The sequence below is a fragment of the Podarcis cretensis genome (assembly GCF_951804945.1).
Source record: "Podarcis cretensis genome assembly, chromosome: 14".
In the NCBI taxonomy this organism is placed as follows: domain Eukaryota; kingdom Metazoa; phylum Chordata; class Lepidosauria; order Squamata; family Lacertidae; genus Podarcis; species Podarcis cretensis.
The window spans coordinates 17,967,758-17,994,505 of NC_137183.1; the positions used below are offsets into that span (position 1 = coordinate 17,967,758).

Sequence of the window (26,748 nt, forward strand, 5' to 3'; positions counted from 1 at the left end):
TCTAAAGAGATGTGAATATTCTCTCTCTCTCTCTCTCTCTCTCTCTCTCTCTCTCTCACACACACACACACACACACACATATATATATATATATCTGCTGTTGAAGCTGTTCAGTCTCAACATACCTGAGCCTTCCATCCATGTGAGCTACAGAGCCTGGAGAGAGGGCATGAATGAATATTCCTGATATACACTGAAAATAAGGGATGCTGCATAATCCGATGCCCAAACCCACGCCAGCCTCTGAGGAAAATATATCAGAAAGATGCAAAACAAAGACAATCTGTTATGTTTTTTGAATTATATAAACTGTCATTAGATGAAAACTTTGAAAATTAGATTGGTTTCTTCCCTTTCTGTCTAAATCAGGTGTGGGGAACATCAGGTTTGGGGGCCAGATGTGGCCGTCTGGGTCTCTCTATCCCTTCCTGCCTTTGAGACTATCCCTACTCTTGAGGCCACACCCCTCCTTCCCAGATCCCACCCCTCAGTGGCCCTCCTCCTTGCTGGCTTGGAGTGTTTTTGCCTTTCTGGAAGTGCCTTTAAAATGTGAGGTTGGTGCTGCCTGGCTGGAGAGAGGTGTGAATGTAGGGACAACCATCATTTGCAAGGCCAGAATGTCTACTGTATAAAGCAGGCATAGGCAAACTCGGCCCTCCAGATGTTTTGAGACTACAATTCCCATCATCTCTGACCACTGGTCCTGTTAGCTAGGGGTGATGGGAGTTGTAGTCCCAAAACATCTGGAGGGCCGAGTTGGCCTATGCCTGGTATAAAGGAAGGAGTTACATCTGTTGCTCAGCCCACTTTTGAAAACTGACATTTGGAAATTACGTTTAAGATGTCCTCACCCCTTTATAAACACTGGCAATTTTCCCCTCACCTTGCCCTACTCCTCTCAGTAGACTATGACTTATTAAATCTGTTTTGGGGCAAATACTTGGCACCCCCACACACACCCAAAGGGGGAGTTGTATCCAACTACTCAGGGATGCGGGTGGCACTGTGGGTTAAACTACAGAGCCTAGGACTTGCCGATCAGAAGGTCAGCAGTTCGAATCCATGCGACGGGGTGAGCTCCCGTTGCTCGGTCCCTGCTCCTGCCAACCTAGCAGTTTGAAAGCACATCAAAGTGCAAGTAGATAAATAGGTACCGCTCTGGCGGGAGGGTAAACAGCATTTCCGTGCGCTGCTCTGGTTCGCCAGAAGAGGCTTAGTCATGCTGGCCACATGACCCGGAAGCTGTACGCCGGCTCCCTCGGCCAATAAAGCAAAATGAGCGCTGCAACCCCAGAGTCAGCCATGACTGGACCTAATGGTCAGGGGTTCCTTTACCTTTTATCCAACTACTCAGAGTAGACCCCACTGAAATCAATAGACTTATGTCAGCCAAGACCATTCATTTTGATGGACTTAAAAATTATGGAAGTAGTATTCTAAAAGATCTGGAAGGCACAATGGCTACCATGGAATTAAATCATACTTGAATTCCAGGGTAGCCAACATTGTGCCCTCCAGGTCTTTTAGGATACTACTTCCATGATTTTTGACCATTGGCCATGCTGGCTGGACCACAACATGCAGAGGACACCTCACTGGCTATCTCAATTCAATTGAATTCAATGCCCAAGAAAGATCACCGATTTGGGGGAAGCCTTCCAAGGGAACACAGAGCTGCTGCTTCTGTTCCCTTGTGCTCTGTTACTTCTAACACTCACCTTTCTTTAGGGAAACTTCCATAATGATCCTGTCATTGGGGTTGGCAGAGTTCAAGGTGAAAGTGGTGCCTTCCGAGCCAAAGGAGCTGTTCTCCTTGGTGATAGACATGCTGGTGCTCAGGGAACGGCAGAGATGGGAGGATAAGTAGCTTGCGGCAGAATGTGGGGTGCTGAGGCTAGTCCGGACCGTGAGTGTGAGAAGACCTTTCTTGGCCTGCTAGAAACAAGGAAGCAACATGAGTTGTGTGTGTTATGTATATAATGAGAGAGGAAATGGAGCAGACCCAAACATTGGGTAGAGTGAGGCAGTTGCCACAGGGAACAGATGGGGGAATGAAAGGACAGCAAATTGTTGGGTTACTTGATATAGTATTCTTGTGTTTTTTTGCTGCCCGGAAAGCGGGAGAACGTGCTTGTGCCATTTTCTGTCTCAACTGCAAACAAATCTGTTCTTTTATATTTTTCTCTGTTTCTCAATTCTCCCATCTTATATTCCAGTGTCCACATTTTCAGGTCAGTTTGTGATTTATTTTTTAAGTCCTCCTGAAAATTCATCAGCATTTTAGTGTGCATTTTGTCTAATAAACACATTTTTGCAAAGCAGTTCCCCCTAATGTGATGCATTTTTGTATGCTGTTTTCACTAATATTTTCATTTTTATGCACACACTCCCCCCCCCCTCGGTATACAGGTTTTGGTACTCATTACTTGGCTGGCAAAACGCCTTGCGAAATTCAGAGCTGCACAACTTTTGAAGAACTGCTGTTTCAGTTTGCATATTTTTTTTGAGAAAGTGTGAATAAGATCACATTTCTGTTTCAACCCTAGTCTTGAGTGCCAAACTAACTTGGATGACCTTCTGTACTCTGCACCATGACCTGAGTGCGTGTGTTGGGCAAGGGGAGGGGCAGGACTTCAGAGATGGACGTAACCTTGAATTTCTGCAGAGCTTCGTGATGTGTGAGTCCGTGCATTGATTCTCCATTCAGTTCCAGGATTTCATCCCCTGTTAATTGAAAAAATAATAATCCTGTTAGAGAGCCTTAGCTTTGTTTATATGTAACACCATCGCTCCAATAGATGTCACAAACGAAGATTCAGAGCCATTGTGCATTTTCAGTTTCCACTCAGCATAAATGAGTGTGCGCACACACAAACAAACACATTGCAAAGAAGATACAATGCACAACAGGATGTATTTATTCTGTTTCACAGTTACCCACTTGTTGTGTGTCAAAGCCCCAAGCCACCCCCATGAGAATAAAGGACACAGAATTTTAGGTTGGTGTTAATGGGCAAAATTTAGGCTACAACTTTATTGGTTACAGAATGTGAGCGGTATTGGCTTAGGCATTGGCATCAACAGACTATATCTGACTCCTGCCTGCCTTGCAGGGAGTCTGGTAAGGGTAAACCACCAGTATAGGGAGCCTCGCCAATGTGGATCGACTCAAACACCCCCTGGGTTCCCGCTGGGGTCGTAGCATGGCCCTAGCCCCTCCCCAGGCTTCGGACGAGATCCACACCCCTGGATCCCTTTAACGGAATACTCCAAGCATGGAATACCCCTGAGCGGGTAATGGCCACACCTCCCCCCCCCACACCTCGCTATTCCAATGCCTAACCGCCAAACCTTACAAAGTTGTGACAATTGCTACGAGGTAGGTGAAAACCAAGTGGCCGGTGCCAATTTGCCAAGTGGGAAAAGTCCTACCAGGCCCCTTAACAGCGACCAACTGAAGTCCATAGCAAGGCCAATGACGCAACCTGAACAAAGGTTGTGGGTCACAAACAAAGATTAAAAACCATTGTGCATTTTCAGTTTCCACTCAGTATAAATGAGTGTGCACACACAAACAAACACACTGCAAAGACGATGCAATGCACAACAGGATGTATTTATTCTATTTCACAGATACCCACTTGTTATAAAAAGAAAAGGCCAGTCTGCATATACAGAAGCAAAGTTCTCCCACCTTCTTGCAGCCTTCCATCTGCGGCGGCAGCTCCTCCAGGAAAGATAGTCTTCACATATATGCCAATGGGGCCATAAATACTGTCTTTGCCACCCACAATGCTGAAACCAAGGCCCTAAGGGGAGGATGCATGGGGAACATGTTTAGTTGATGAAACGGTTTTAAAAAGGCTTTCCCAATTAAATGTAAATGCTGCACATTACAAAGGTCTTGCCATTATTTTATTTTATATTTTGGCCAAAGTTCTTGAGCTTTCTTTATCTTTGCCCAAAGTTGTTTTTGAGCTCAAAAAATCGAAGTTTTCCAGCTATTTTTTATGGAAATTCACCAAAATCTGCACTTCCGACATGGGTTGCCATACATCCAGATTTTACCAAATCCCAGCTATGTCTGGGAAATTCTGTATGGCAATGCTATCCCACCCAACCCTCAAAAATACAGATGGGAGAGAACTCATGAACTGATAGACAAAACCTACAATTTCACAGATATGCCATGAGTTTCACTGAGTTCAGTGTAATGACTCTGAGATAACTAAGAATACAATTCCAGTCCTACTAAACAATGTGTTGGCCATGCTGAATGGAGCTGATGGGAGTTTGAGAACGGTTAACGATGCCTTCCTACATCCCTCCTAAGTCTAAGCCGTATTGCTTAGCAGCCTCTTGGAAACCATTCCTGCCCAAGCAGAGAAGACACATGATTAAAATTAGCACCTCACCTTCCCTTGGCCTTTCATTAAAACAATATTGGAGATTACAGAGGCTTGAAGACCACACGTCGCATGCATCAGCTGGGCTGTACTCAGCGACCGCGAAGACCTGGAAAGGGGCTGCATATTCAACGAAAAGCAACAGGTCAATGTCACTTGAAAGGACAGGAGACCATGGATGTTATGACTAGGGGTAGGATACAAATAGGGTTTAGTTTGAATTTTAAAGTGAACCTACTCAATTCACACTTTCTGAAACAGTAGGAACACTGAGGTCCAGCTCCGAGGGCCTTCTGGCAGTTCCCTCACTGTGAGAAGTGAGGTTACGGGGAACCAGGCAGAGGGCCTTCTCGGTAGTGGCGCCTGCTCCGCACAATCATAACAAATTTCAGAAGCCAAAAAGGCGTGTTGGGAAATGCAATTTTTGAGCTGCCTGGCCCCGAAATGGCAATTAGGCATTCTGTTTTGGCAACTATAACCCTGGTTTAAGGGGGTCATTTGGTGCCTAGATTAGTTATTTGAGTTTCTAGCACTGCTCGCATCATTACTGACAATTAGTCACTCAGGCTGGAGATGAGAGGAGTTATAATTCGAGAACATCTGGAGGCCACCACATTAAATTCCCCTGCTCCTACCAAGAGAGTCTTTCCTCGTGGTACCTAGTGTGGCTTGAACTGGAAACATTATGCACCACGATGCATAGGCTCTACTACTGAGTTACAGCCAGACTGAGAAGATAATGCCTGGATGCTTAGAGACGCTGTGAGCAGCCTCCTCCATGCATGGATGGCTTTGGGTTCATCAGAGACGTTAATTAGTTAATAAAGTAAAGGTAAGGTAAAGGACCCCTGGACAGTTAAGTCCAGTCAAAGTTGACTATGGGGCTGTGGCACTCATTTCGCTTTCAGGCCGAGGGAGCCAGCATTTGTCCTCTGCCCTTGAGCAGGGCTGATTCATGTTCAGCTTGTCAACTACTACAGTCCCGAGATCCGTTCCGCGAATCTCTTTGCCTTGCGGTTTTTTCGTCTTGCGAAGCAAGCCCATTAGCGGTTTAGCGGATTAGCGCTATTAGCGGCTTAGGGGCTTAGCAGATCAGCTGATAAGCGGCTTAGCGGATCAGCTGATAAGCGGCTTAGCGGATCAGCTGTTAAGCGGCTTAGCGGATCAGCTGTTAAGCGCCTTAGCGGCTTAGCGGATCAGCTGATAAGCGGCTTAGCGGCTTAGAAAAAGGGGGGGAGGGGAAAAAAACCGCAGGAACTCGCAAGACATTTCCGTCTTGCGAAGCAAGCCCATAGGAAATTTGTTTTGCGAAGCGCCTCCAAAACGGAAAACCCTTTCATCTAGCGGGTTTTCCGTCTTGCGAGGTGTTCGTCTTGCGGGGCACCACTGTAGTAGTGCAAAGCCAAGTAAGGTAAAAGGTAAAGGACCTCTGGACTTTAAGTCCAGTCAAAGCTGAATATGGTATTGCGGTGCTCATCTCGCTTTCAGGCCAAGGGAGCTGGCATTTGTCCACAGACAGCTTTCTGGGTCACGTGGCCAGCAGGACTAAATGCTTATGACGCAACGGGACACCGTGAAAGAAGCCAGAGCGCATGGAAACGCCATTTACCTTCCCGCCACAGCGGTACCTATTTAACTACTTGCGCTGGCGTGTTTTTGAACTGCTAGGTTGGCAGGAGCTGGGACAGAGCAACAGGAGCTCAGTCCGTTGCGGGGATTCGAACTGCCAACCTTCTGATCGGCAAGCCCAAGAGGCTCAGTGGTGACTGTTCCCTTGACAGGAGGGAAATTAGTAGCCATAAAGCTGTACACCAGCTGTTCCCTGCTAAGCATAGCTCTGCCTTGCTGCTGCTGCCATCTGATGGATTTCCTCTTACGTTTACAGAGGCTCTTCCTGCTGAGGTGTCCAGCTGCTGAGAGAGAGACTTCCTGTTGCTGTAAAGTGAATGGGACTGTCTGTACCGGGAGGCTGATTTCTTTGCCATGGGGCTGTCAATTTCCCCTATCCAGTATGGACTCACACCTGTTAACAATAACACACAAGAGAAGGTATGAAACAATCAGGAGTGTATTACAAGGATCAGAAGATAAGAGAGAAACTGCAGCACTGCAAGTGTTTCCAGATTGACATTTTCAAGGCAGATATGGAGGATGGAGAGGTGTGCAGCCCCCTCAATATTCCTTAGTGGGGGGCTCAGCCCCCCGAATATTGAGGGGGCGGAGGAAGCCAAACTGCCGAGCTGAGCACGGCGCAGCATTAATAATAATAATAATAATAAATAAATAAAATTATTTTTACCCCACTCTCCCCAGCCGAGGCTGGGCTCAGGGTGGCTAACAACCAATAATAAAAACAAGTTGGTTGAAATACAACTTAAAAAACAAGATTAAAATACATTAAAACATTAAAATGCAGCCTGCTGCAAAGTCACACTGGCCTGCGCACCAGCTACTCCCGACACCAAGCTGGCTGGTGCAGCCTTCCGCTCGGCCTCGTGTCAGGCTGTGACGGTCTCCACAGCATCTCCTGGCACCGTGGGGACCAGTGCGGCCTAGCAGAAGGCTGTCCTGGCCTACATGGCATTGGAAGGTGTGTGTGACATCAAACATGAGCAATGCGCACCACCACCCCAATCTTGGGTGCCACCCGGCACCTGTGGAGGTTTGTGTGTGTGTGTAGAAGCTAGCCTACTGTACAAAGTTAAAATTTCCCTTAATTGCTCCACCCACTATGGACTCTGGCCTTGCCCACCATGGGCATCTTCAGCCTCAGTCCTTCCTCCCCGCACACCCATCTGCAATATCACCATGGCAACGTCTATTATTATTATTATTATTATTATTATTATTATTATTATTAATTTTTATTTATTTTTTTCAGGTTACTTGTTGCCTTCTAAAATACATCTCCAGCTGATGTACTTATGCAGTTTTAAAAACAACCACCCAGTTCAGCAAGGCAACAATTATTCTGCCCTGCCTTAGGGTGTTGTTTGCCAGGATTACCAAGATAGCATACGTGGATTGCTTTTGATATCCTAAAGTGCTATATAGTTCTTTAAATTCAGATAGATTTAAAAATGCCGATCTTCAGCTAAAGAAGGCTCCCAGAGAGGTTTGTCAATCACTTAAAAAAGAGAGCCTATAATCTAAGAAGGCACGACACGAAAGGAAAATGGATGTGGGGAGGAGGAGGAAATAACAACATTAAGTGTTAAAATATAAATTGCAGCTAGAACTTACTGGCTGAATTGCTGCGAGTCCTCTGACATTTTGCTTTTGTCTGTAGAATGGAGCCATTGTGTACATCCTGTTTAACAGGCTGTTCTTTGCGAGAACAAACTGAGGATTCCTGGAGTGGGGAGAAAAAGACTAGCTTAATCTTTTAAGGGGGGAATGTTTACTCTGAGCTTGCCTGAATACGCTGGAGTTCTCTCCTGTCTTGGTGTGCAACACCAATAATATCCCTCACCAAAATGGCAGAGCCATTTGTCATACCCATGCAAGAGATTCTTGAAAACTTTAGCAGACTTGGATGATGAGTCCCCTATATGTTACATAATTTTTAATTAGGGTTAACGAATCTTTGACTAACAGCTCAGAGCAAGCTTAGTTTTAACAGCTATGTGGCAGGCCAGAAACAGGAGAAGGGTGGCTCTTTTCAGTATGAACATAGGAAGGTAGGAAGCTGCCATTTTACCATTAAGTCTATATAGCCAAGCATTATGTACACTGACTGGCAGTGCTGAATGCCTGCCTGGATTCCACAAACCCCACATTGATAGACATTGCTGTTAGGGCAGCCATGTATCCCACCCACCCACCCCCTGCCAAAAATGCCCTTGGGAATACTTGGTCCTGTTTTCAACATCTGTGTTTTCAGAAAATCCCATCGCAACCTGCCATCAAGATTTATTGTCGAATGGCAACTTCCCTTTTCCCCACAGCAGAGGGCGCTTTTGTTAAGTTACTCAAACGCCTTTGCTGGGTATCTTCCCCTTATTGAACACTTTGGGGGAATGGCATTAGTGACGGAAAGTGCAGAATCCTAGAACTGTAGAGGTGGAAGGGACCCTGAGGATCATCTAGTCCAGCCCCCTGCAATGCAGGAATACAGAGCTGTCCCACACAGGGATCAGAGTTACAACCTTGGTGCTATCAGCACCATGATCTAATCAACTGAGCTATCCAGGCTGATAATCGCCTTTCTTTCCTGCCGTGTTCTCGATGGTTACTTTTTGTTTGTGTGGCAGCTGTGCCATTAAGAGCTCTGGGACAGGCAGAAATTCAAGAGGAGACATTTCCCCCCAGTGTGGCCATGCCACGGAGAGGAAAAGTGCACCTATTTAATTTCTATCTGCCATGCAGGTATTAAAGGCACAGGGGTGGAAGTTGAATGTGTGTAAAGGTAAAGGTAAAGGGACCCCTGACCGTTAGCTCCAGTCGCGGACGACTCTGGGGTTGTGGCACTCATCTCGCTTTATTGGCCGAGGGAGCCGGCGTACAGCTTCCGGGTCATGTGGCCAGCATGACTAAGCCTCTTCTGGCGAACCAGAGCAGCGCACGGAAATGCTGTTTACCCTCCCGCCAGAGCGGTACCTATTTATCTACTTGCACTTTGATGTGCTTTCAAACTGCTAGGTTGGCAGGAGCAGGGACCGAGCAACGGGAGCTCACCCCGTCGCATGGATTCGAACTGCTGACCTTCTGATCGGCAAGTCCTAGGCTCTGTAGTTTAACCCACAGTGCCACCCGCATCCCTGAGTAGTTGGATACAACTCCCCCTTTGGGTGTGTGTGGGGGTGCCAAGTATTTGCCCCAAAACAGCTTTCAAACTGCTAGGTTGGCAGGAGCAGGGACCAAACAACAGGAGCTCACCCCATTGCGGGGATTCGAACCGCCGACCTTCTGATCGGCAAGTCCTAGGCTCTGTGGTTTAACCCACAGGCCACACCTTCCCTAATACCAACCACCTTGGGTCCTGTTTGTGGTGCTGCCCAGTTGTTCGCTGCCACGCATAGCTCTGCCTTGTGGTTGATGCTGCCATCTGATGAATTTCCTCTTACATTTACAGCAGAGACTTGCAACAGGGCCTTGTAAGTGGCGGCTCCCCTCTTTTGGGAATGGCCTACCTGGTGAAGTGTGTCTGTCTCCATCATAACTGACTTCCAGGAGGAATTTTTTTAAAAAACAAAACAAAACATTCTGGTTTACATCCAGACCTTTGAAGGCTGAAAGCTGCTGTTCCTGGAAACCTTGAAATTATTTGCTATGAGAATGTGTGACTTTATGTTCATGCCATCAGCGTCCTTCCAGGAGGACATATCAGGGGCTCTTCTTAGGAAATGGCCCCACACCAGTAATCACTAGAGATCACTCGGTGCTCCTATGGCTATTGCTAGGCACTGGCCTGCTTTTTCCCCTCTGGGAAAAAAAAGGAAGAACAAGTGCTACTTGCCTCCCCTTTGGCTGAAGGAGCAAGTGGGCAGAGACAAAAAAGAAAAGAGGAAGGAGGAGTCATGTAGGGCATCTTGCCAAAGTCTCTCCCCCACACACCTGCAGACCTGTGGTCCTCCTACCAGGAGGTCTCTCCCACGTACCTTGTTAGCAATGACTAAGTTTACCAAGCCTTTTGCCGACCGGATGAGCGATTCCGCTTCTTTGCTGGAGAGCTCCTTAAGAGATTGTCCGTTGACAGTGAGAAGTTCGTCGCCAGGGCTTAGACGGCCATCCCTTTAAAAACAGCATCAGATACACACTATAATTGATGTTAGAAAATACAGTGGTACCTTGGTTCTCAAACTTAATCTGTTCTGGGAGTCCGTCCGACTCCCGAAACCATTCGAAAAGCAAGGCACGGCTTTTGATTGGCTGCAGGAGCTTCCTGCGCTCAAGCAGAAGTCACGTCGGACGTTCGGCTTCCAGGAAAATCATTTGCAAACAGGAACACTCACTTGCGGGTTTGCAGTGCTCGGGAGCCGATTTGTTCGACAACTAAGCCATTCGAGAACATAGGTAAAGGTAAAGGGACCCCTGACCATTAGGTCCAGTCATGGCCGACTCTGCAGTTGCGGCGCTCATCTTGCTTTATTGGCTGAAGGAGCCGGCGTACAGCTTCCGGGTCATGTGGCCAGCATGACTAAGCCGCTTCTGGAGAACCAGAGCAGCGCACGGAAACACTGCTTACCTTCCTGCCAGAGTGGTACCTATTTATCTACTTGCACTTTGATGTGCTTTTGAACTGCTAGGTTGGCAGGAGCAGGGACCAAGCAATGGGAGCTCACCCCATCACAGGGATTCGAACCGCCGACCTTCTGATTGGCAAGTCCTAGGCTCTGTGGTTTAACCCACAGCACTGTATTTATTTGGAACTGGAATCACTTCCCTGTGGCTGCTTCGTTCCCTGAAGCTCAGGTAACTTAAGAGATTTGGAGACGGCACAGAGGTTCATTTGCCCCTTACCAAACAATGCCCCTAACCCCCCCACCAGGTGATGCTGGAATGAGGCGTAACAACACAACCTGTAAGTGAGAGCACTTAATGTGTTGTGTTATTAAAATACTGCTCTGGCTGAGCTGCTGTGATGTCATGCAATGTTCACCAATGTTCCAATTTCTGAGTATCAGTGTTTGCAAACCTCCGCACAGCCTGTGCACTGTGATGAATCATGCAAATAGATACATACATGCATAATTAATTCCAATAATAGAATTTATTCAGTCCAGAATTGTGGATTGTGATATTATGCTAATGTCCTTTGCCTGTTTTGAGCCTATTTAGAAGAGGTAAATTAGAAATATGAGTAATCAAATACATTCATATTCATCATCTTTAAGCGAAGATGTGAAGTACCTCTGGGCAGCTCCTCCGTCAATCACGTGGCTAACTGTGAATTCTTTTCCAAAAGCAGAGCAGTTGGGAGTCCTGGAGACTTGAATTCCCAGTCCATCGGTACCCGTGGCTATGCAGAGCTTCCAAATGCAGCTGTCCTGGTTTGGAAGATTTGGAACGGTATTTAAGGTAAGAACTGATGCTTCTCATGAGGCCAGCTATAACATTTGGATAGCCTAAAAATAGATGTGCTGGTGTATTCATACAAATCAGAAGACATTCCCTATCCCATGCAATCTTTGAATCTGCATCTTAGCAGATACATCCCCTCCAACATTCCTCCAATGAAAATAGGGATGTCCTAAACAGACAAACGGGACATTCTGGGATCAAGCCAAAAACTGGGATGACTTCTGTAATTCTGGGACTGTTCCGGGAAAATTGGGACATTTGGAGGGTATGCAGATAGTGTGGGGTGTTTGTGCTGTGGTCCTTGATAAAGTTGAGCTTTTTTGTTAGTACTTTGTCTCTCAAATGAGGTCTACTTGATTTGGAGAAAAAGCCAAGATGGCTTTTGTGGTATTGTGATTCCTTGTGGGTCTTTAGGGATGTTACTTAACTGCACATTTCAGTATTTTTGACGTGCCCTTTGGCAGCAAAGCAGTTCGTTTCATTTTAGTTCCCTTTCTGTTGGTAGTTGGGCCCAGGAAAGTCTCTGAAGGAGCCTGGCCTTGTTCTAAAAACGTTATTGCTGATATGTAGGAGAATTTCAGCCTCTGATCTAATAAAGTTTTTACACATTACTGTTCCTTTTTAAAAACCTGCAGTTTATTTCTTTCTGCTTAGTTGCACTTTTTTGTGATGATGGCTTTATTGGTGTTTCTCTTTAAATAAAAATAAAAAATCTGCAGTGTTAAATGTTAAATAGTTTAGTTGCTTAGAGAGTGATGCTGATACTGCCAAGGTTGTACGAGACAGCTGCATATTCCTGTTTTGCAGGGGGTTGGACTAGATGATCCTCAGGGTCCCTTCCAACTTGACAATTCTATTATTTCTTTTATGGACAAGTCATATTTCAAAGGTATGAATTCTCACAAGCTTTCCAGCATCAAACACTAAATAGCACTACACACCAACTTTTGTTCCTTCATAGTCATTCCTATATCATCTCTTATCAAAACATTTTTGTACAGTTTTTGTACTGCAAACAGGCGATGTTAGGTGCCATTATCTCTGCCTGCCTATCATCTTGTTGAATGGTTCTGCTAACTTGAGTTTGACCCGAAGAGTATTGTTTTTGCAGACGGGTAGATATTTTTGATCCCCTGCTGCTTGCTTGAAAATGTAAAGCCCACAGTCTTTTATTTGTTACTTCTGCCTAAGGAGGGCAGAGAATTTTGAAACGGCTTGCATTTTAATGCAAACCTGCCTTATTTGTGCTTCCCAAAACAATATGTAAACTGAAATGCAGCTATTCTTCAAAATTTGCATTGTTCCATATTTTACTATGTACTTAATTATTTTTATACATTTAAGAAGTTTATATCCCACTTTCAATATATACCTCAAAGCAGTCTACAGGAAAATATAGTTCTCCAACTAAAACATACGTACAAAATTGCATATATCAAGGGAGAGCATAAAGATGCATAGGTTTGTGAATATAACGAACAATATGCATGATCTTAGGCAATTTGGTTTTGCAAAAATGCATATAGAAGGAAAGATGCACACTAAAACGCTGTCTAATCTTCATGAAGACCTTAAAAAACAACAACCACCCACTAACTGATGTGGAATTGTGCCAATCTGTACTTAAGTGAAACTGTAATTGACAGAATCACCCATCCTGAGTTCTACAGCTTGCTTTTATGCTATTGTATCTTGATGATGGTGGGTACTGGTTTTGAAATCTGGGAGCTAGCTTATGGACCTTTCTTTATGCAACATTAACATGACAATATTTAAAGTGTGAAATCTCATACTTTTTTTAAATACTAGCCAATATTGCATGTCAGCCGTTGTGTACTAGTATCATAGAATTTTGTAGTTGGAAAGGACCACAATGATCATCTAGTCTGACCCCCCTGCGATACAGGAATATTTTGTCCAACATGGGACTCAAACCCACAACCCTGAGATTAAGAGTCTCATGCTCTACTGACTGTAAAGGTAAAGATAAAGGACCCCTGACCATTAGGTCCAGTCGTGACCGACTTTGGGGTTGCGACGCTCATCTTGCTTTATTGGCCGAGGGAGCGCCGCGGTGTACAGCTTCCGGGTCATGTGGCCAGCATGACTAAGTCGCTTCTGGCGAACCAGAGCTGTGCACGGAAATGCCATTTACCTTCCCGCCAGAGTGGTACCTATTTATCTACTTGCACTTTGACATGCTTTCGAACTGCTAGGTTGGCAGAAGCAGGGACCGAGCAACAGGAGCTCACTCCGTGGCAGGGATTCGAACCGCGACCTTCTGATCGGCAAGTCCTAGGCGCTGTGGTTTAACCCACAGCGCCATTATGCAGTTATTCCTATATCCACTCCACTCCAAGCTGTGTACTGCTTCAAAAAAGCCACAAAGCCCCTTTGCCAGTGGATGACAGTAGGCGAGAGAAACAGATATGAGCAATGATACCTTTCTCATATCGCCTTCCACTGCATTAGGATTATTGCCTGTCTCTCCAGCCTATGGCTTGGGGCTCTTTCTGTATACAGTGGTATCTCGGGTTAAGTACTTAATTCGTTCCGGAGGTCTGTACTTAACCTGAAACTGTTCTTAACCTGAAGCACCACTTTAGCTAATGGGGCCTCCCGCTGCCGCCGCACCATCAGAGCACGATTTCTGTTCTCATCCTGAAGCAAAGTTCTTAACCCAAGGTACTATTTCTGGGTTAGCAGAGTCTGTAACCTGAAGCGTCTGTAACCTGAAACATCTGTAATCCGAGGTACCACTGTATATATGACTGCACCATCCCTAAGGGGCACCCATAACGTTTGCAACACAAGTTGGAAGACCTGTCTCCGAGCATTTCCCTCCAACTAACAGCTTTTAAGCCACATTTTGCTGATGAGAGGTGCCTTTTAAGACCCCAGCTTACCCCTGCTGTGTGTGCTGTAATGACAGCTTTGTATCATAGCAATGCTCTCTGTATTTCTGGTAGGATGAGCCTGCTGTGCTGCAGAACGGAGAGCACATTGGATGAGCAAGCCACACAGTAGGGGGGGTAATACCCTTGGCACGGAAATTCATGCTGCCTTGGGAAAGGGACACGGTTCTGGGGTTTGTCTCCCGAACCTCTAATCAGGAGAAAACCCATATTCAACCAGGGGCGGGGTGACTCTTACCCAGATCTTAGGGAACACCAAGCATCCAGTGGTCAGGTGTGACCCTCTTCCTACCTTGATGAAGAACTTTCTCTTCATATTCTTGCAGCCATCGCTGGCCGCAGCCCTCAGTTGCATCATGCTGGTGATCATAAAAGGATCAGGAGGGCTGTCCTCGCTTGACGATGCACACGTTAATTGAAGCCGAGGGCAGTAGTCGCTTTCCTCTTGACCCCAGTTGGCCTGCGTTTCGAAGGGATTGGGGTACTTCTCCTCCGGGCTCGATCCGTCGTCGCTGTTCTTGCCATTGCAGAGGATGAGGGAGCGTGAAATGGAGCGCAGGGTTTTCGACTTCCGACTCTTTGCGCTGTTCTGTCGCTCCATCTTCGCCCACCCAGTAATCTGCTGCTTCCCGTCAATTTGCCATGGCTATTACAGGGGCTTGTCCCAATTATTGCAGCTGAACATCCTGCTGGAGGAGAGAGATACAGAGAAGAGAAAGCTGGCTTGTAGATATTGCTGTTTCATCTCTTCTTCCCCACCCCACCCCAAAATAACACACCGTTTCAAATTTGCGATTTATTTTTTTTTAAGACACAGGCCTTCAGTTCAGGCACAGCAACGTGATGCCTCATGACTTGCTAATTCTGTATTTTTCAGAGAAGTGCTAGGCATGTCTCTCCTCACCCCCCCCCCTTTGCCGCCTTCATCTCTTGGCTTTATATTCTTTCTATTTCTGTCTCTAAGCACCATGGAAGACTCAAAACAAATATTTTGCATCGGTCCTCTTCAGTTTTGGCAATCCTCCTGTGTCCTCCTCAAAAATACACCCAAAAATCAAAGTGGGCATGCGGCAAGCACATGTTTCCAAACATCTGTCATACAGGTATGCCGGATAGAGGATCCCTGTATCTTTTTTCCCTTTGGGGAAGGCAAGTAGCTTGATTATCTGTCCAGCCTGAAGCCACCTGTAGCTGCTTAAGGAAAGGAAGCTCTGGGCTGGCAGCTGGCCAGGTGGGGACAGAGGGAGTCAAGAAACCGGATCCAAATAAGTGCATTGATGTGCAGAAGTCTAGGATTGGCTGTGATTGTAGCCCTGTTCCAATATTCAGCTGCCTATGGAGAGGAATGGAACTGCACACACAGTCTCTTTTCCCAACCACCCCAGTAACGCCGCCTTACTTGCCTTTTCTCTAAACTACTCCCCACCCCCTGCCATGTTGTAGCCTTTCCTCATCGGGGAATTTGGACGTGCTTAGGAAATTGATTGATCCCTGGTCAGACTGTTTTTGCCCATCTAGCCCAGTGCTGTCCACTCTGGCTGCAATACTTGCCATGCCCCGGGCACTGGCAATCCACGCTATACCACTGCTGTTAGCTCCACAAAGACCAGGATAAAGTAAAGGTAAAGGTACCCCTGCCCGTACGGGCCAGTCTTGACAGACTCTGGGGTTGTGCGCCCATCTCACTTAAGAGGCCAGGGGCCAGCGCTGTCCGGAGACACTTCCGGGTCACGTGGCCAGCGTGACATCGCTGCTCTGGCCAGAGCCAGAGCCGCACACGGAAACGCCGTTTACCTTCCCGCTAGTAAGCGGTCCCTATTTATCTACTTGCACCTGAGGGTGCTTTCGAACTGCTAGGTGGGCAGGCGCTGGGACCGAACGACGGGAGCGCACCCCGCCGCAGGGATTTGAACCGCCGACCTTTCGATCGGCAAGCCCTAGGCGCTGAGGCTTTAACCCACAGCGCCACCTGCGTCCCTAAGACCAGGATGCTTGCTATTATTAGCTACCTGGTTTCACTTCACCCCTTTTTAAGAATGTTTGAGAGTAGGAATTGCCTACCTTCAGAGAAGTCTGCCCCCACTGTGTTCTGTGTGAGTCGCTGTTTCAGGTGCAAAAGGGTAACTCATGAAGAAAAGCAGGGGGTGAACTCCTCTTAAGTTAGGTCTATGTGTCTCTAGGAGGAATAATGGGATAAGTCCATTGCACCAAACTCATATGAGGCAGAACTGGCCGTCCTCAGCAGATTGAAAGGAAGCAAAAGGGCAGCATGGAGTTTCAAAAAGAGCTAACGGGCAGCTTCCACTGGTGGGTAGTACTTCAGAGTTATGGTACAGTGGTGCCCCGCAAGATGAATGCCTCACAAGACGGAAAACCCGCTAGACGAAAGGGTTTTCCGTTTTGGAGGTGCTTCGCTAAATGAATTTCCTATGGGCTTGCTTCGCAAGACGAAAATGTCTTGCGAGTTCCTGCGGGGTTCCCCCCCCTTTTTCTAAGCCGCTAAGCCACTTATCAGCTGATCCGCTAAGCCGCTAATCCGCTTATCAGCTGATCCAATAAGCCGCTAATAGCGCTAAGCCGCTAAGCCGCTAATCGGCTTGATTCGCAAAACGAAAAAACCGCAAGACGAAGAGACTCGCGGAACGGATTCTTTTCGTCTTGCGAGGCACCGCTGTAGCTTGTAATAGTTTGATTTAAATTTTATTTCTCATGGCACACTAGCTGTTATCTATATTGGCACATAGTTAACTATTGTAGTAACATATCTCTACAAAGATGATTTCCTCTTCTAACATCTTAAGGGTAGTGCTTAAAAAAAAAAAGATCTCATGGGATAACATATACATTTATGCCTTGTGGAATTAAATTATGCAAAGGAAACATGTTTAAACTAAAAGCCAAAAATATGCATCGTACAGATGCTTTTGAGGATTTTGTTAGGTCTGGGGTTTTGTAAGTAGACCAACCAAGTTTCCCCAGAAGGCAGTTTCCTTTCACTTTTGTGTTGCTCCAGAATATAATTTTTGGCTCAGCAAACTACATATTTTAGGATAAATATTTCAAGTTAAAATGTGTACCAAAAATTCAAGCACAAAATGATGTGAAAACGAAACTGACACAGACCAGAAATAGACTGATCTGACTATCCTTACCAAGGATGGATGAATCTTTCCTTTTCTGTATCTCTGAGAATCTCATTTTCCCAATCTTAGAATTCCTTGTGAAAACTCATCAGCATTTTAGTGTGCATTTCTCATAATATATACATTTATGAATGTCATTTTCAGTAACACTGAAAGCACTCAAAACCATTTAAAAGCACCTACACACTACAACACCCACTCTCAGAAGACCTGCCACAACAGCCAGTTAGTAGCCAAAGGACTGTTGGAACAAAAAAGGAGGCCAGCCTCCCATGGAAGGGAGTGTGGGATAACCAGCCTCACATAATCAACATACTTCAGTCTAATTAATACATGAAGGAGTTAATACCATAGAGTAAGCTGTCCTGCCCGGCTTAGCTATGTCACTTCCCTTACTTTAGGAGGAAATAGGCAAACAAGACTATTGTTTCCCCCCGAGTCTACCTGAGAAGTTCAGCATGTTAAGAGGTTTGAGCTGGTTGCTCCAGCTCAACAACATGGCTCTCACTATATACTTTTGAGTTCCTATATCAATAATCTAGGAACTTTCACCACTTTGTAACCAAGCTAAGTTGTACTGCCTGTGCAACTTTTCTGACAGATACCGGTATATGGGAAAGCACATGAAGCAGGCCTTTGAAGAGTTTGTAAGTAAACCAAATTTTAACTTATCAAACGTGTTGTCTTCTATGCTAGGGGAAGTGGGACTTAATTGGAAGGGCATATTTTAAAGGTCTCGCAGCTTATATTTCTACACTTTGTTACACATTTTGTGACTCTAAATCTCTGCTGCAGTGCTCCCACCAAAGAGTACTTGTCCCAAACTTGGATCTTGGTATCCAGGAATTCTCATTTCTATATATGTTTTGCACCAACAAGGAGTTCCACAATCTGGGAGCAGCCACTAAGAAGGCCCTTTTGATGTACCTTCTCTCTAATATACACATTTCTTTAATCGGAAAGCTCCATCGCAACATTCAGAGAACTGCAAATTTTAAAGGGTAGCTGTGTTTTGGTTTGCATATAATTTTGGGAAGTGCACCAAACAGAATCTCCTCAGTATCTTCTTCTTTTCATTCCTTTTCTGCTAATGTACTGATGAATCATGATGTGTGACCAGACCAGCTCTGGCTGTTTTTCCTTTAAAACCTCAAGCCGTCTGCACATATTGTGACCCTAGAAAGGAAGATATGGATGTTGGCTCTGCATATGGGATTCACATAGTAGGGAATGATTGGTGCTGAGGCCTAGCAAGGAAGAGGTGAATAAGGTCTTCCTTGATACATGTATTCTGTATTAAACTATTTCATTTCTGAACCAAAAAAAACCTAAACTGTACAGTTGTACCTTGGTTTTCGAAACGTTTTGGCTCCCGAATGATCAAAACCCGGAAGTGACTGTTCTGGTTTTCAAACGTTCTTTTGGAAGTCGAATGTCCGACGGGGCTTCCACGGCTTCCAATTGGCTACAGGAGCTTCCTGCAGCCAATCAGAAGCCACACTTTGGTTTTTGAACGCTTTGGAAGTCGAACGGACTTCCGGAATGGATTCCCTTCAACTTCCAAGGTACGGCTGTATATAGCATTTGGAGAATAATGCACATTGAGTCGACAGTGCGTAATGTCATATTAGTTTTTGCATAATTTAGTTTAGCTTTGCTAGATGTAGGAATGGTGCGAGGCGTTTTGAAAAGCACTGTTTTGAGCTCTTTCCCTAAGCATTAGCCACAGATCTTCTGATTCTTAGAAACACCTCTTGCTGCCAGGAAGCCTCTCCTTTGGGTAAACATTATGAGAGTTGGAAGGCCACCTTTCAGAGATGTTGTATTTCATTCTGCATTTTAGATCCTGTATGGAGAGGGTATAGATTACATGGCCCCCAGGTCCTTCTGTTCTATCAGAGCTAGGGGTTTGCTCTTCTTTAAACATCTGAAATCCTCAAGCAACCAAATTATGGTGACAATACCATCTTCTGAGGCTTTTATGTGCTCTAAGAGAATTGAAGCATGCACCCACAATTTTGGCTATTGGGGTTTTCCCTTCTGGGCTTTGCTTCTTTCTTTCTTTTTTCTTGAGAAAGATAACAGAGGAGAACCAAATTTGCAGAGCAGTGTCTAGCCCCTCTTTGCCTCATCTGTGAACCTCAGGTAATCAAGGACCTGCTCGTCCTTGGCTAAAAGGGTTCGTGCTGTACATGGAAATGGACTAACCCTGTCATAAATCAGAGCCACAACAGCAACCACAACAGAAGCAATTACAGCAGAAACCAGCCTGGCGTTGAAACCAGCCCAGCTGCTTCCCTTAAGCATGATCTATCGCCTTGGAAAGAAAAATCTCAATAAGTGAAGAAAGGAATTTGAGACCACCTTCTGATAAATGTTCGTTTTCCTGGAAGGAATGCATTCGGGGAAAGGATTAATAAGGCGCAGGTCGAAGCTGCACAAGCAGGGATCAAAAGAGCTCAAGGGGGGATAGATAAGATGGATGTCCTAGGCCAACGCTGAATAAGTGTTTTTATGGTAGACCGAAGTGCTTTAAATTTTGACCCAGGAGCACTGACCCAGAGTTCAACATCTGCCTACATATCCACACGTGTGTGTGCTGAGCTTAAAACTAAGGTGGTCATGTGACCAAGTTACCATTTGAGGTGCTGGAGGAGACTCTTGAGAGTCCCATGGACTGCAAGAAGATCAAACCTATCCATTCTTAAGGAAATCAGCCCTCAATGCTCACTGGAAGGACAGATCCTGAAGCTGAGGCTCCAATACTTTGGCCACCTCATGAGAAGAGAAGACTCCCTGGAAAAGACCCTGATGTTGGGAAAGATTGAGAGCACAAGGAAAAGGGGACGACAGAGGACGAGATGATTGGACAGTGTTCTTGAAGCTACTAGCATGAGTTTGACCCAACTGCGGGAGGCAGTGGAAGACAGGAGTGCCTGGCGTGCTCTGGTCCATGGGGTCACAAAGAGTCGGACACGACTAAATGACTAAACAACAACAACAACCAATCCAAGTCTGGTTTAAAGATAAAGAAACAAGAGCATTGGGAGCAATAGAATTGCCTATCCCCAGTTAGCACCAGGATAGCAGCCTGAGCAAAGGCCCGGGTCATAGTCTTTCTCACTGTGGTGACATGTACTATATTTAGGGATGGGGGGGGACTTCAATTCAGTTTGCATTTAAAGGCAAACTTATCCTCATTAGCCCTTTCTGGAATATTGCATGAACCAAATACACCCATCATTGAAAATTCACACTTTTCTGAATTTTGCAATTCAAGTCTCCAGCCAGGCAATGTGGAAAAGAATTGCACATATTTGGATACAGTGTACATAGAAATGCATGCATTGGTGAAAATGACATACAAAAATGCATTGCATAAATGAAATGCTTTGTCAAACTGTATATATTTTGCCAAACTGCATACAAAAAAATTGTCTGTTGGGAGAAATTCGCACTAAGATGTTGTTGCATTTTCGTGAGGACTTGTTTAAAAAGCAATTTGCAAACTGGTGTGGAAATGTGGAGAATTGAATTTAAGACTGGAAAAATCCCTAACTAACAGTATATCTATCTAAATTACAGTATTTCTAAATGTGCCTTTATACATTTAAATATAACACATGAAAAATTGTGTCCTCCTTCCTCCCTCTTTTTCTTCTTTTTGATGATTGCTTAAGTGGCTCTCCTACCTGAAAGAAGGTTTTCCTGATCTGGCTGAGTGGATCTGAAACTTTCTTAAGTTTTTCCTCCTCCTTTTTTAGCTGCCTAGTGAAGGAGTAAGATTCACTGTCATGATCGACCATGCAGAAAAGAATGATACAAATGCCCCAAAAGTTTTGTGAACTAACGTATGGAGAATTATTTTGTAGACACTTGCCCACCTGCCAACTCCAACGCAGTCATAAGTCGATGTAGCCAACATGCCCTGATGAAGCACACCCTCCTCCTTAAGGATTTTTCTTCTGTTTCCTGTATGCGCTCCAGATACAAAGTTGTCTTGCGTTGTTTTTGTAATCCAAATCAAATGTTTAACAGCTTGGCTGGCTGGTCTCACTTCTACGCACGCACGCACACACACACACACACCGCTTCCAACCTCCCTTCCTCTGTTTTGTGCTAAATTATCCTAACCTTTTTTTTGGTTCTTTATGTAAACAAATGTGCTTGCAAGGAACAGCGTCCATTCTGTTTACACTTCATTTGGGATGACCAAACAGAGCATTTACGAATATAATAAAAACTGTTTGGCGCAATTGCAAAACCGAACTGGAGAGTATTGCTCTTAATGAAAAGACAGGAAATGCCAGATTTCTTCCTTGCTGTAGAGATCACGAGGGTTTCTGTGCCGTTTGGCGCGAGCAACGTAGTTCGACTTCTTTCATCCAACTCTGATGAGAAGCCGAGAAGGTTCAGCACTCTCTTCTTCTTCTTCTTCCTCCTCCTCCTCTTTTGAGCTTTTCCCATAAATAAAAGGAGAAGGATCCGATGTGTCTTGGGCTATCCCATTGGTAGGTTCCACCTTTCTTATAACTTCATCTAGCAGAGCCTGGGGTTATTGCAGCGGGAACAGGAGAGAAGCATATAGAACCATTCTAAGAAATGAAATGTTAAAAGGGACTTACAACAAAGCAGCAGCAGACTCCCTCAGAAGGCTGTTTGTCTTTGCGGCCCCGGCAGAAAGCTTGAAGTGCAATAATTGAAAACACACCCTCCGACTGTCACATGACTTTCTTTCAGTAATTCTGTACAGGGCTATGGGACACAGCTATTGTTTCCTAACCGCAAAAAGGGGCAGGGGGAAGAAAAATGATAAATGAACCCAGTGTTGTTGTTTTTTGTGTCCAGGGCATCCCACCAGATGTCTTAGTGCACCCCACCCCCCACAAGTAGGGTCTTGCCATTTTGGTTTACCTTATAAAGGGTTAACTCTTCTGACAAAGGCTTGCAGTTTCATAGGATGGAGGCAGGGAAGAGGGGAAAGGTTGTCGCTCATTGGCATGGCATCTGACCTGTGTGCAGAAGGCCTCGACTTCCATCCCCAGGTAGGGCTAGGAAAGAACCCTTTCTGAAACCCCAGGGAACCACAGCCAGTCACTGTAGACCAGGGCTTTCCAAACTTTGGTCTCCAGCTGTTTTTGGATTACAATTCCCACCATCCCTAGCTAATGGGGCCCAGTGGTCAGGGATGATGGGAGTTATATTCCAAAAACACCTGGAGATGTGATACCGAGCTAGATGGATCAACAGGTCTGACATTGTACGAGACGGCTTCCTCAGTTCCTATGCCTTATAGTTTCCATTACATCTACAGGGCTGAAGGGCACTACACAGCAGGGTGGACACAGTTTGCATGATGAGCTGGAGGGGCATATTCTCCCTCATCACATTTTATCTAGCATGAAGAGGGATAAACTCAAAGGGCAAGCATACTGCCCAGACATCTTCATTGTCTATTGAGAGGGTCAGAGTTAAACTGAAGTGCCTGTCACTCAGAGCCAGTTCACATGTAATGTGGAAGATCGAGGAGGCGATTTGCCAGTGCAAATCCCTAAAAGTTGCAGATATGGGGTCTCAGTTGGATCAGGACCGTGAGATTCATGGTCAGTGTAGACCATGAATGAGGACTGTATAACCCTCCAGAACTTGCTGCCCCAGTAGGCGTGTCAATGGGCAGGGATTATGAGAATTGTCGTACAGCAATATCTGGAAGGCCTAACCCCAACCCTTTAACCCTAGCCTGTCATATTTTTGTATGTTATTTTCACTAGTATCTACCTTTTTAGGCACAATTTATCATTTTGGTATGCATTGCTTGGCTGGAGAACTGCACTGGAGAATTGCGAATTTCCCTGGGTGGCTGTATTTTGCTTCATGTGTTGTTTTGGAATGGGCCTATTTGTTCTTTAAATGCAACCTGACTTGAATTCCTCCCCCATTATCACCATGGGAATGTGACTCTCAACAGGAAGGCAAAAAGTATTATGGGGTATGCTACAAGTTCGAATGGTTGCCAAGTGTGTAGCCATTATTCTTTTTAACACGTGAAACAATTATTCATTCTCCAACTTAGGAAGCTGCCTTACATTGAGTCAAGCTATTTTTGCCCATCCAGCTCAGTCCTTGCTCTGACTGGCAGCAGCTCTCCGGGGCCTCAGACTTGGGTTTCCCCACCACCTTTTGTCAGACATGAAGGATTGAAACTAGGACTTCTTACGTGGAAAGCAAGTGCTCTGCTACTGAGCTATAGGATTACGCCTCTCTATACAGTGGTGGCGCTGTGGGTTAAACCACAGAGCCTAGGACTTGCCGATCAGAAGGTCGGCGGTTTGAATCCCCGCAACAGGGTGAGCTCCCATCGGTCGGTCCCTGCTCCTGCCAACCTAGCAGTTTGAAAGCACACCAGTGCAAGTAGATAAATAGGTACCGCTCTGGCGGGAAGGAAAACGGTGTTTCCGTGCGCTGCTCTGGTTCGCCAGAAGCGGCTTAGTCATGCTGGCCACATGACCCAGAAGCTGTACGCTGGCTCCCTCGGCCAATAAAGCGAGATGAGCACCGCAACCCCAAAGTCGGTCATAACTGGACCTAATGGTTAGGGGTCCCTTTACCTTTACCTTTATATAGTGGTACCTTCGGTTGCAGACGGGATCTGTTCCGGAGCTCCAGTTGGATCCTGAGGTTTCCGCAACCGGAGGTGCCTGTTCTGTGCATGCACATGGCACGATAGAGTGCTTCTGCGCATGCGGACGGTGCGTAGAGTGCTTCTGTGCATGCATGAGCAGCAAAACCCAGAAAAATACTTCCGGGTTTTCCGCTTTTGCAACCCAAAGTTTACTTTACCCGAGGGTAACGTAAGCCGAGGTTCTACTGTACATGGAACGTTCCTAAGATGCTGAAGAGACCCGGCGCTAATGAAGGAGACATATTTGTTAAGCTACAGTTTGCCCAGCAAAAGGGTTTGTAGGAAAGGAAATGTTGACAGCTGTGACTTGCTACCGAAAGAGCTCGCCTGATGATTTGTGCTCCTCGTGCCTCCTAGCCGCCCCCAGCCAGATTCCTCGAAAGCCTGTCAAGGATCTGTGATTCAGTTTGTGTGTAGGTGAAATGCCCTGGCCTTTTTGTGGCATTTCTTGTGACGAGCAAGGACTGTGAATTCAGAATTTGCAGTGTGTAAAAAGCAGGGACCATCAAGCAGCAGGGGCTCCCGAAAGGCAACTGCTGTGAAACCATTACTGTTTTGCTAAGATGTGTGGGCCCTGATAGGAATGTTACACTTTAACAAAACTTTTGAGTGAGTATGTATTCAGTGATGGAGAGCATCTGTGGGTGGGTGGTAGAGGAGGATGAAAGAATGTCTTTAAGGATTGCTTTGCTTGACCAGACCGAAGGTCCGCCTAGGCCATAATCCTCTGCTGCTTATAGCAGCCTGTCAGATGCTCCCAGGAAGCTCCCAAGCAGGGCATGGAGTCTGCCCCTGTTGTTTGTCACTGAGCTCTGGTAAACTGCACCTGAATATAGAAGCTCAATTTAGCTGTCGTGTTTAATTGCCGTTGGTAAAACGTAGGCTCCATAAATTTTCCTAAGCTTTTTGTTTAACAGAATTTTAATCGAAAGCCTCTAAGTGGATCACTTGAAACAATATAAAATACTCATTTTAAAATACAAATGAAATGGTATATTAGAACAAGCTGAGCTTTAAAGAAAGGATCAGAATGTAAGTAAAATTGGCAGTATTAAAAATATACATAATAAAATAAAAATTCAGCTCAAAAGTATACACCTGGGTAAAGGTACCCCTGACTGTCAGGTCTAGTCATGGACGACTCTGGGGTTGCGCGCTCATCTCGCTCTAAAGGCCGAGGGAGCTGGCATTTGTCCTCAGACAGCTTCTGGGTCATGTGGCCAGCATGACTAAGCTGCTTCTGGTGAACCAGAGCAGCACACGGAAACGCTGTTTACCTTCCCGCCAGAGCGATACCTATTTATCTACTTGCACTTGACATGCTTTCGAACTGCGAGGTGGGCAGGAGCTGGGACAGAGCAATGGGAGCTCACCCGATTGCGGGGATTCGAACTGCTGATCTCCTGATCGGCAAGCCCTAGGCTCAGTGGTTTAGACCACAGCACGACCTGCGTCCCTTACCCCTGCGTAGGCTCACCTAAACAAATAAAAGTTTTAAGCTAGTGCCAGAAGAAATATAGCCAAGGTGCCTGCCTGCCAGTGGCATAGCATGGGAGGGGCATGGGGTGGTTGTGGCAATTGCCAGCGGCACAAAATCTCAATACCCGGTGCCGCCACAATACAGCTACACGCTTCTATTGCTGGGCTCTGTTGAAAAAAGTTTCTGCATGCGACCCAGGAAGTGACCTCTCCAGACAACAGAACAACTCTTCTTTTCTTATCTCTGCAGCTGTGATCTCCTGGGTGATGCAGATGCTGTTAGGCAGTTGAATGTGCATGCATATTCCTTCTGTTTCCCTCACTCTGCATGGCCCCGGTCACTGGCAATCCATGCTATGCTAGTGCTACCTAATGTCAATGTGCAGAGAGTTCTAGAGTGTAAGCGTTTCTACAGTGAAGGCTAGTTACCTTGCAAGTGCAGGACAAGCACTAGGAAGCATTCATAGGAATGCCAGTTGCATATCTAGACCCCGCAGCCACCCCCTTGTAAAGAAGACACCAGGACACAGATAATATGTTAATGTTAACTGGGCAAATTTTGGCCACAACTTTATTGATTACAGACTGTGAGCGGTATTGGCTTAGGCATTGAATGAACCCGACTATATCTGACTCCTGCCCGTTGCGCAGGAAGTCCAGTAAGGGTAAACCACCAGAAAGGGGAGCCCAATCGATGCAGACCAACTTGAGCTCCCCCAGATGTTTCTGTTGGGGTCGTGTCATGGCCCTAGCCCTGCCCCGGACTTCAGACAAGATCCACACCCCCAGATTCCTTTAATGGAATACCTTTAAGCTTGGAGGGGCAGGTAATGGCCACACCTCCCCTCCCCCATCATAAGGTCAAACAATGCCCAACAACAAAACCTTACAAAGTTGTGGTAATTGCTGTGAGGTAGGCGAAAACCACAAGGCCCCATGCCAATTTTGCCAAGTGGAAAAATTCCTACCAGGCCCCTTAACGGCAACCAACCGAGGTCAATTGCAAGGCCAATAAAACAGAAACCCGTAAAATGGGGAGGGAGGATGGGAGTTTAAAGAAGCGAGCCCAGAAAGAGGAAGCCCTCCGGCTCGCGCCTAA

The 26,748-nt window shown here is 45.8% G+C and overlaps 1 protein-coding gene across 7 annotated transcripts in view; it reads right to left on the reverse strand.

The window, feature by feature from the left end:
- IL16 (interleukin 16) overlaps positions 1-26,748 on the reverse strand; it is a 77,286-nt gene that overhangs the window by 30,320 nt on the left and 20,218 nt on the right. Inside the window, exons 1-11 of one of the 7 annotated variants that reach the window (XM_079954182.1) lie at positions 22,114-22,209; positions 14,638-15,031; positions 11,260-11,396; positions 10,008-10,140; positions 7,651-7,759; positions 6,285-6,430; positions 4,417-4,527; positions 3,696-3,810; positions 2,652-2,725; positions 1,720-1,936; positions 127-244 (exon numbers count right to left, since the gene is read on the reverse strand). In XM_079954182.1, the coding sequence (XP_079810308.1) occupies positions 127-244; positions 1,720-1,936; positions 2,652-2,725; positions 3,696-3,810; positions 4,417-4,527; positions 6,285-6,430; positions 7,651-7,759; positions 10,008-10,140; positions 11,260-11,396; positions 14,638-14,946 (1,469 nt within the window). In that variant the 5' untranslated portion in view covers positions 14,947-15,031; positions 22,114-22,209. Of the gene's footprint in view, positions 1-126; positions 245-1,719; positions 1,937-2,651; positions 2,726-3,695; positions 3,811-4,416; positions 4,528-6,284; positions 6,431-7,650; positions 7,760-10,007; positions 10,141-11,259; positions 11,397-14,637; positions 15,116-21,372; positions 21,865-22,113; positions 22,210-26,748 lie in introns of those variants that run through there. The other 6 variants (XM_079954181.1, XM_079954184.1, XM_079954180.1 and 3 more) reach the window with 6 other exon arrangements.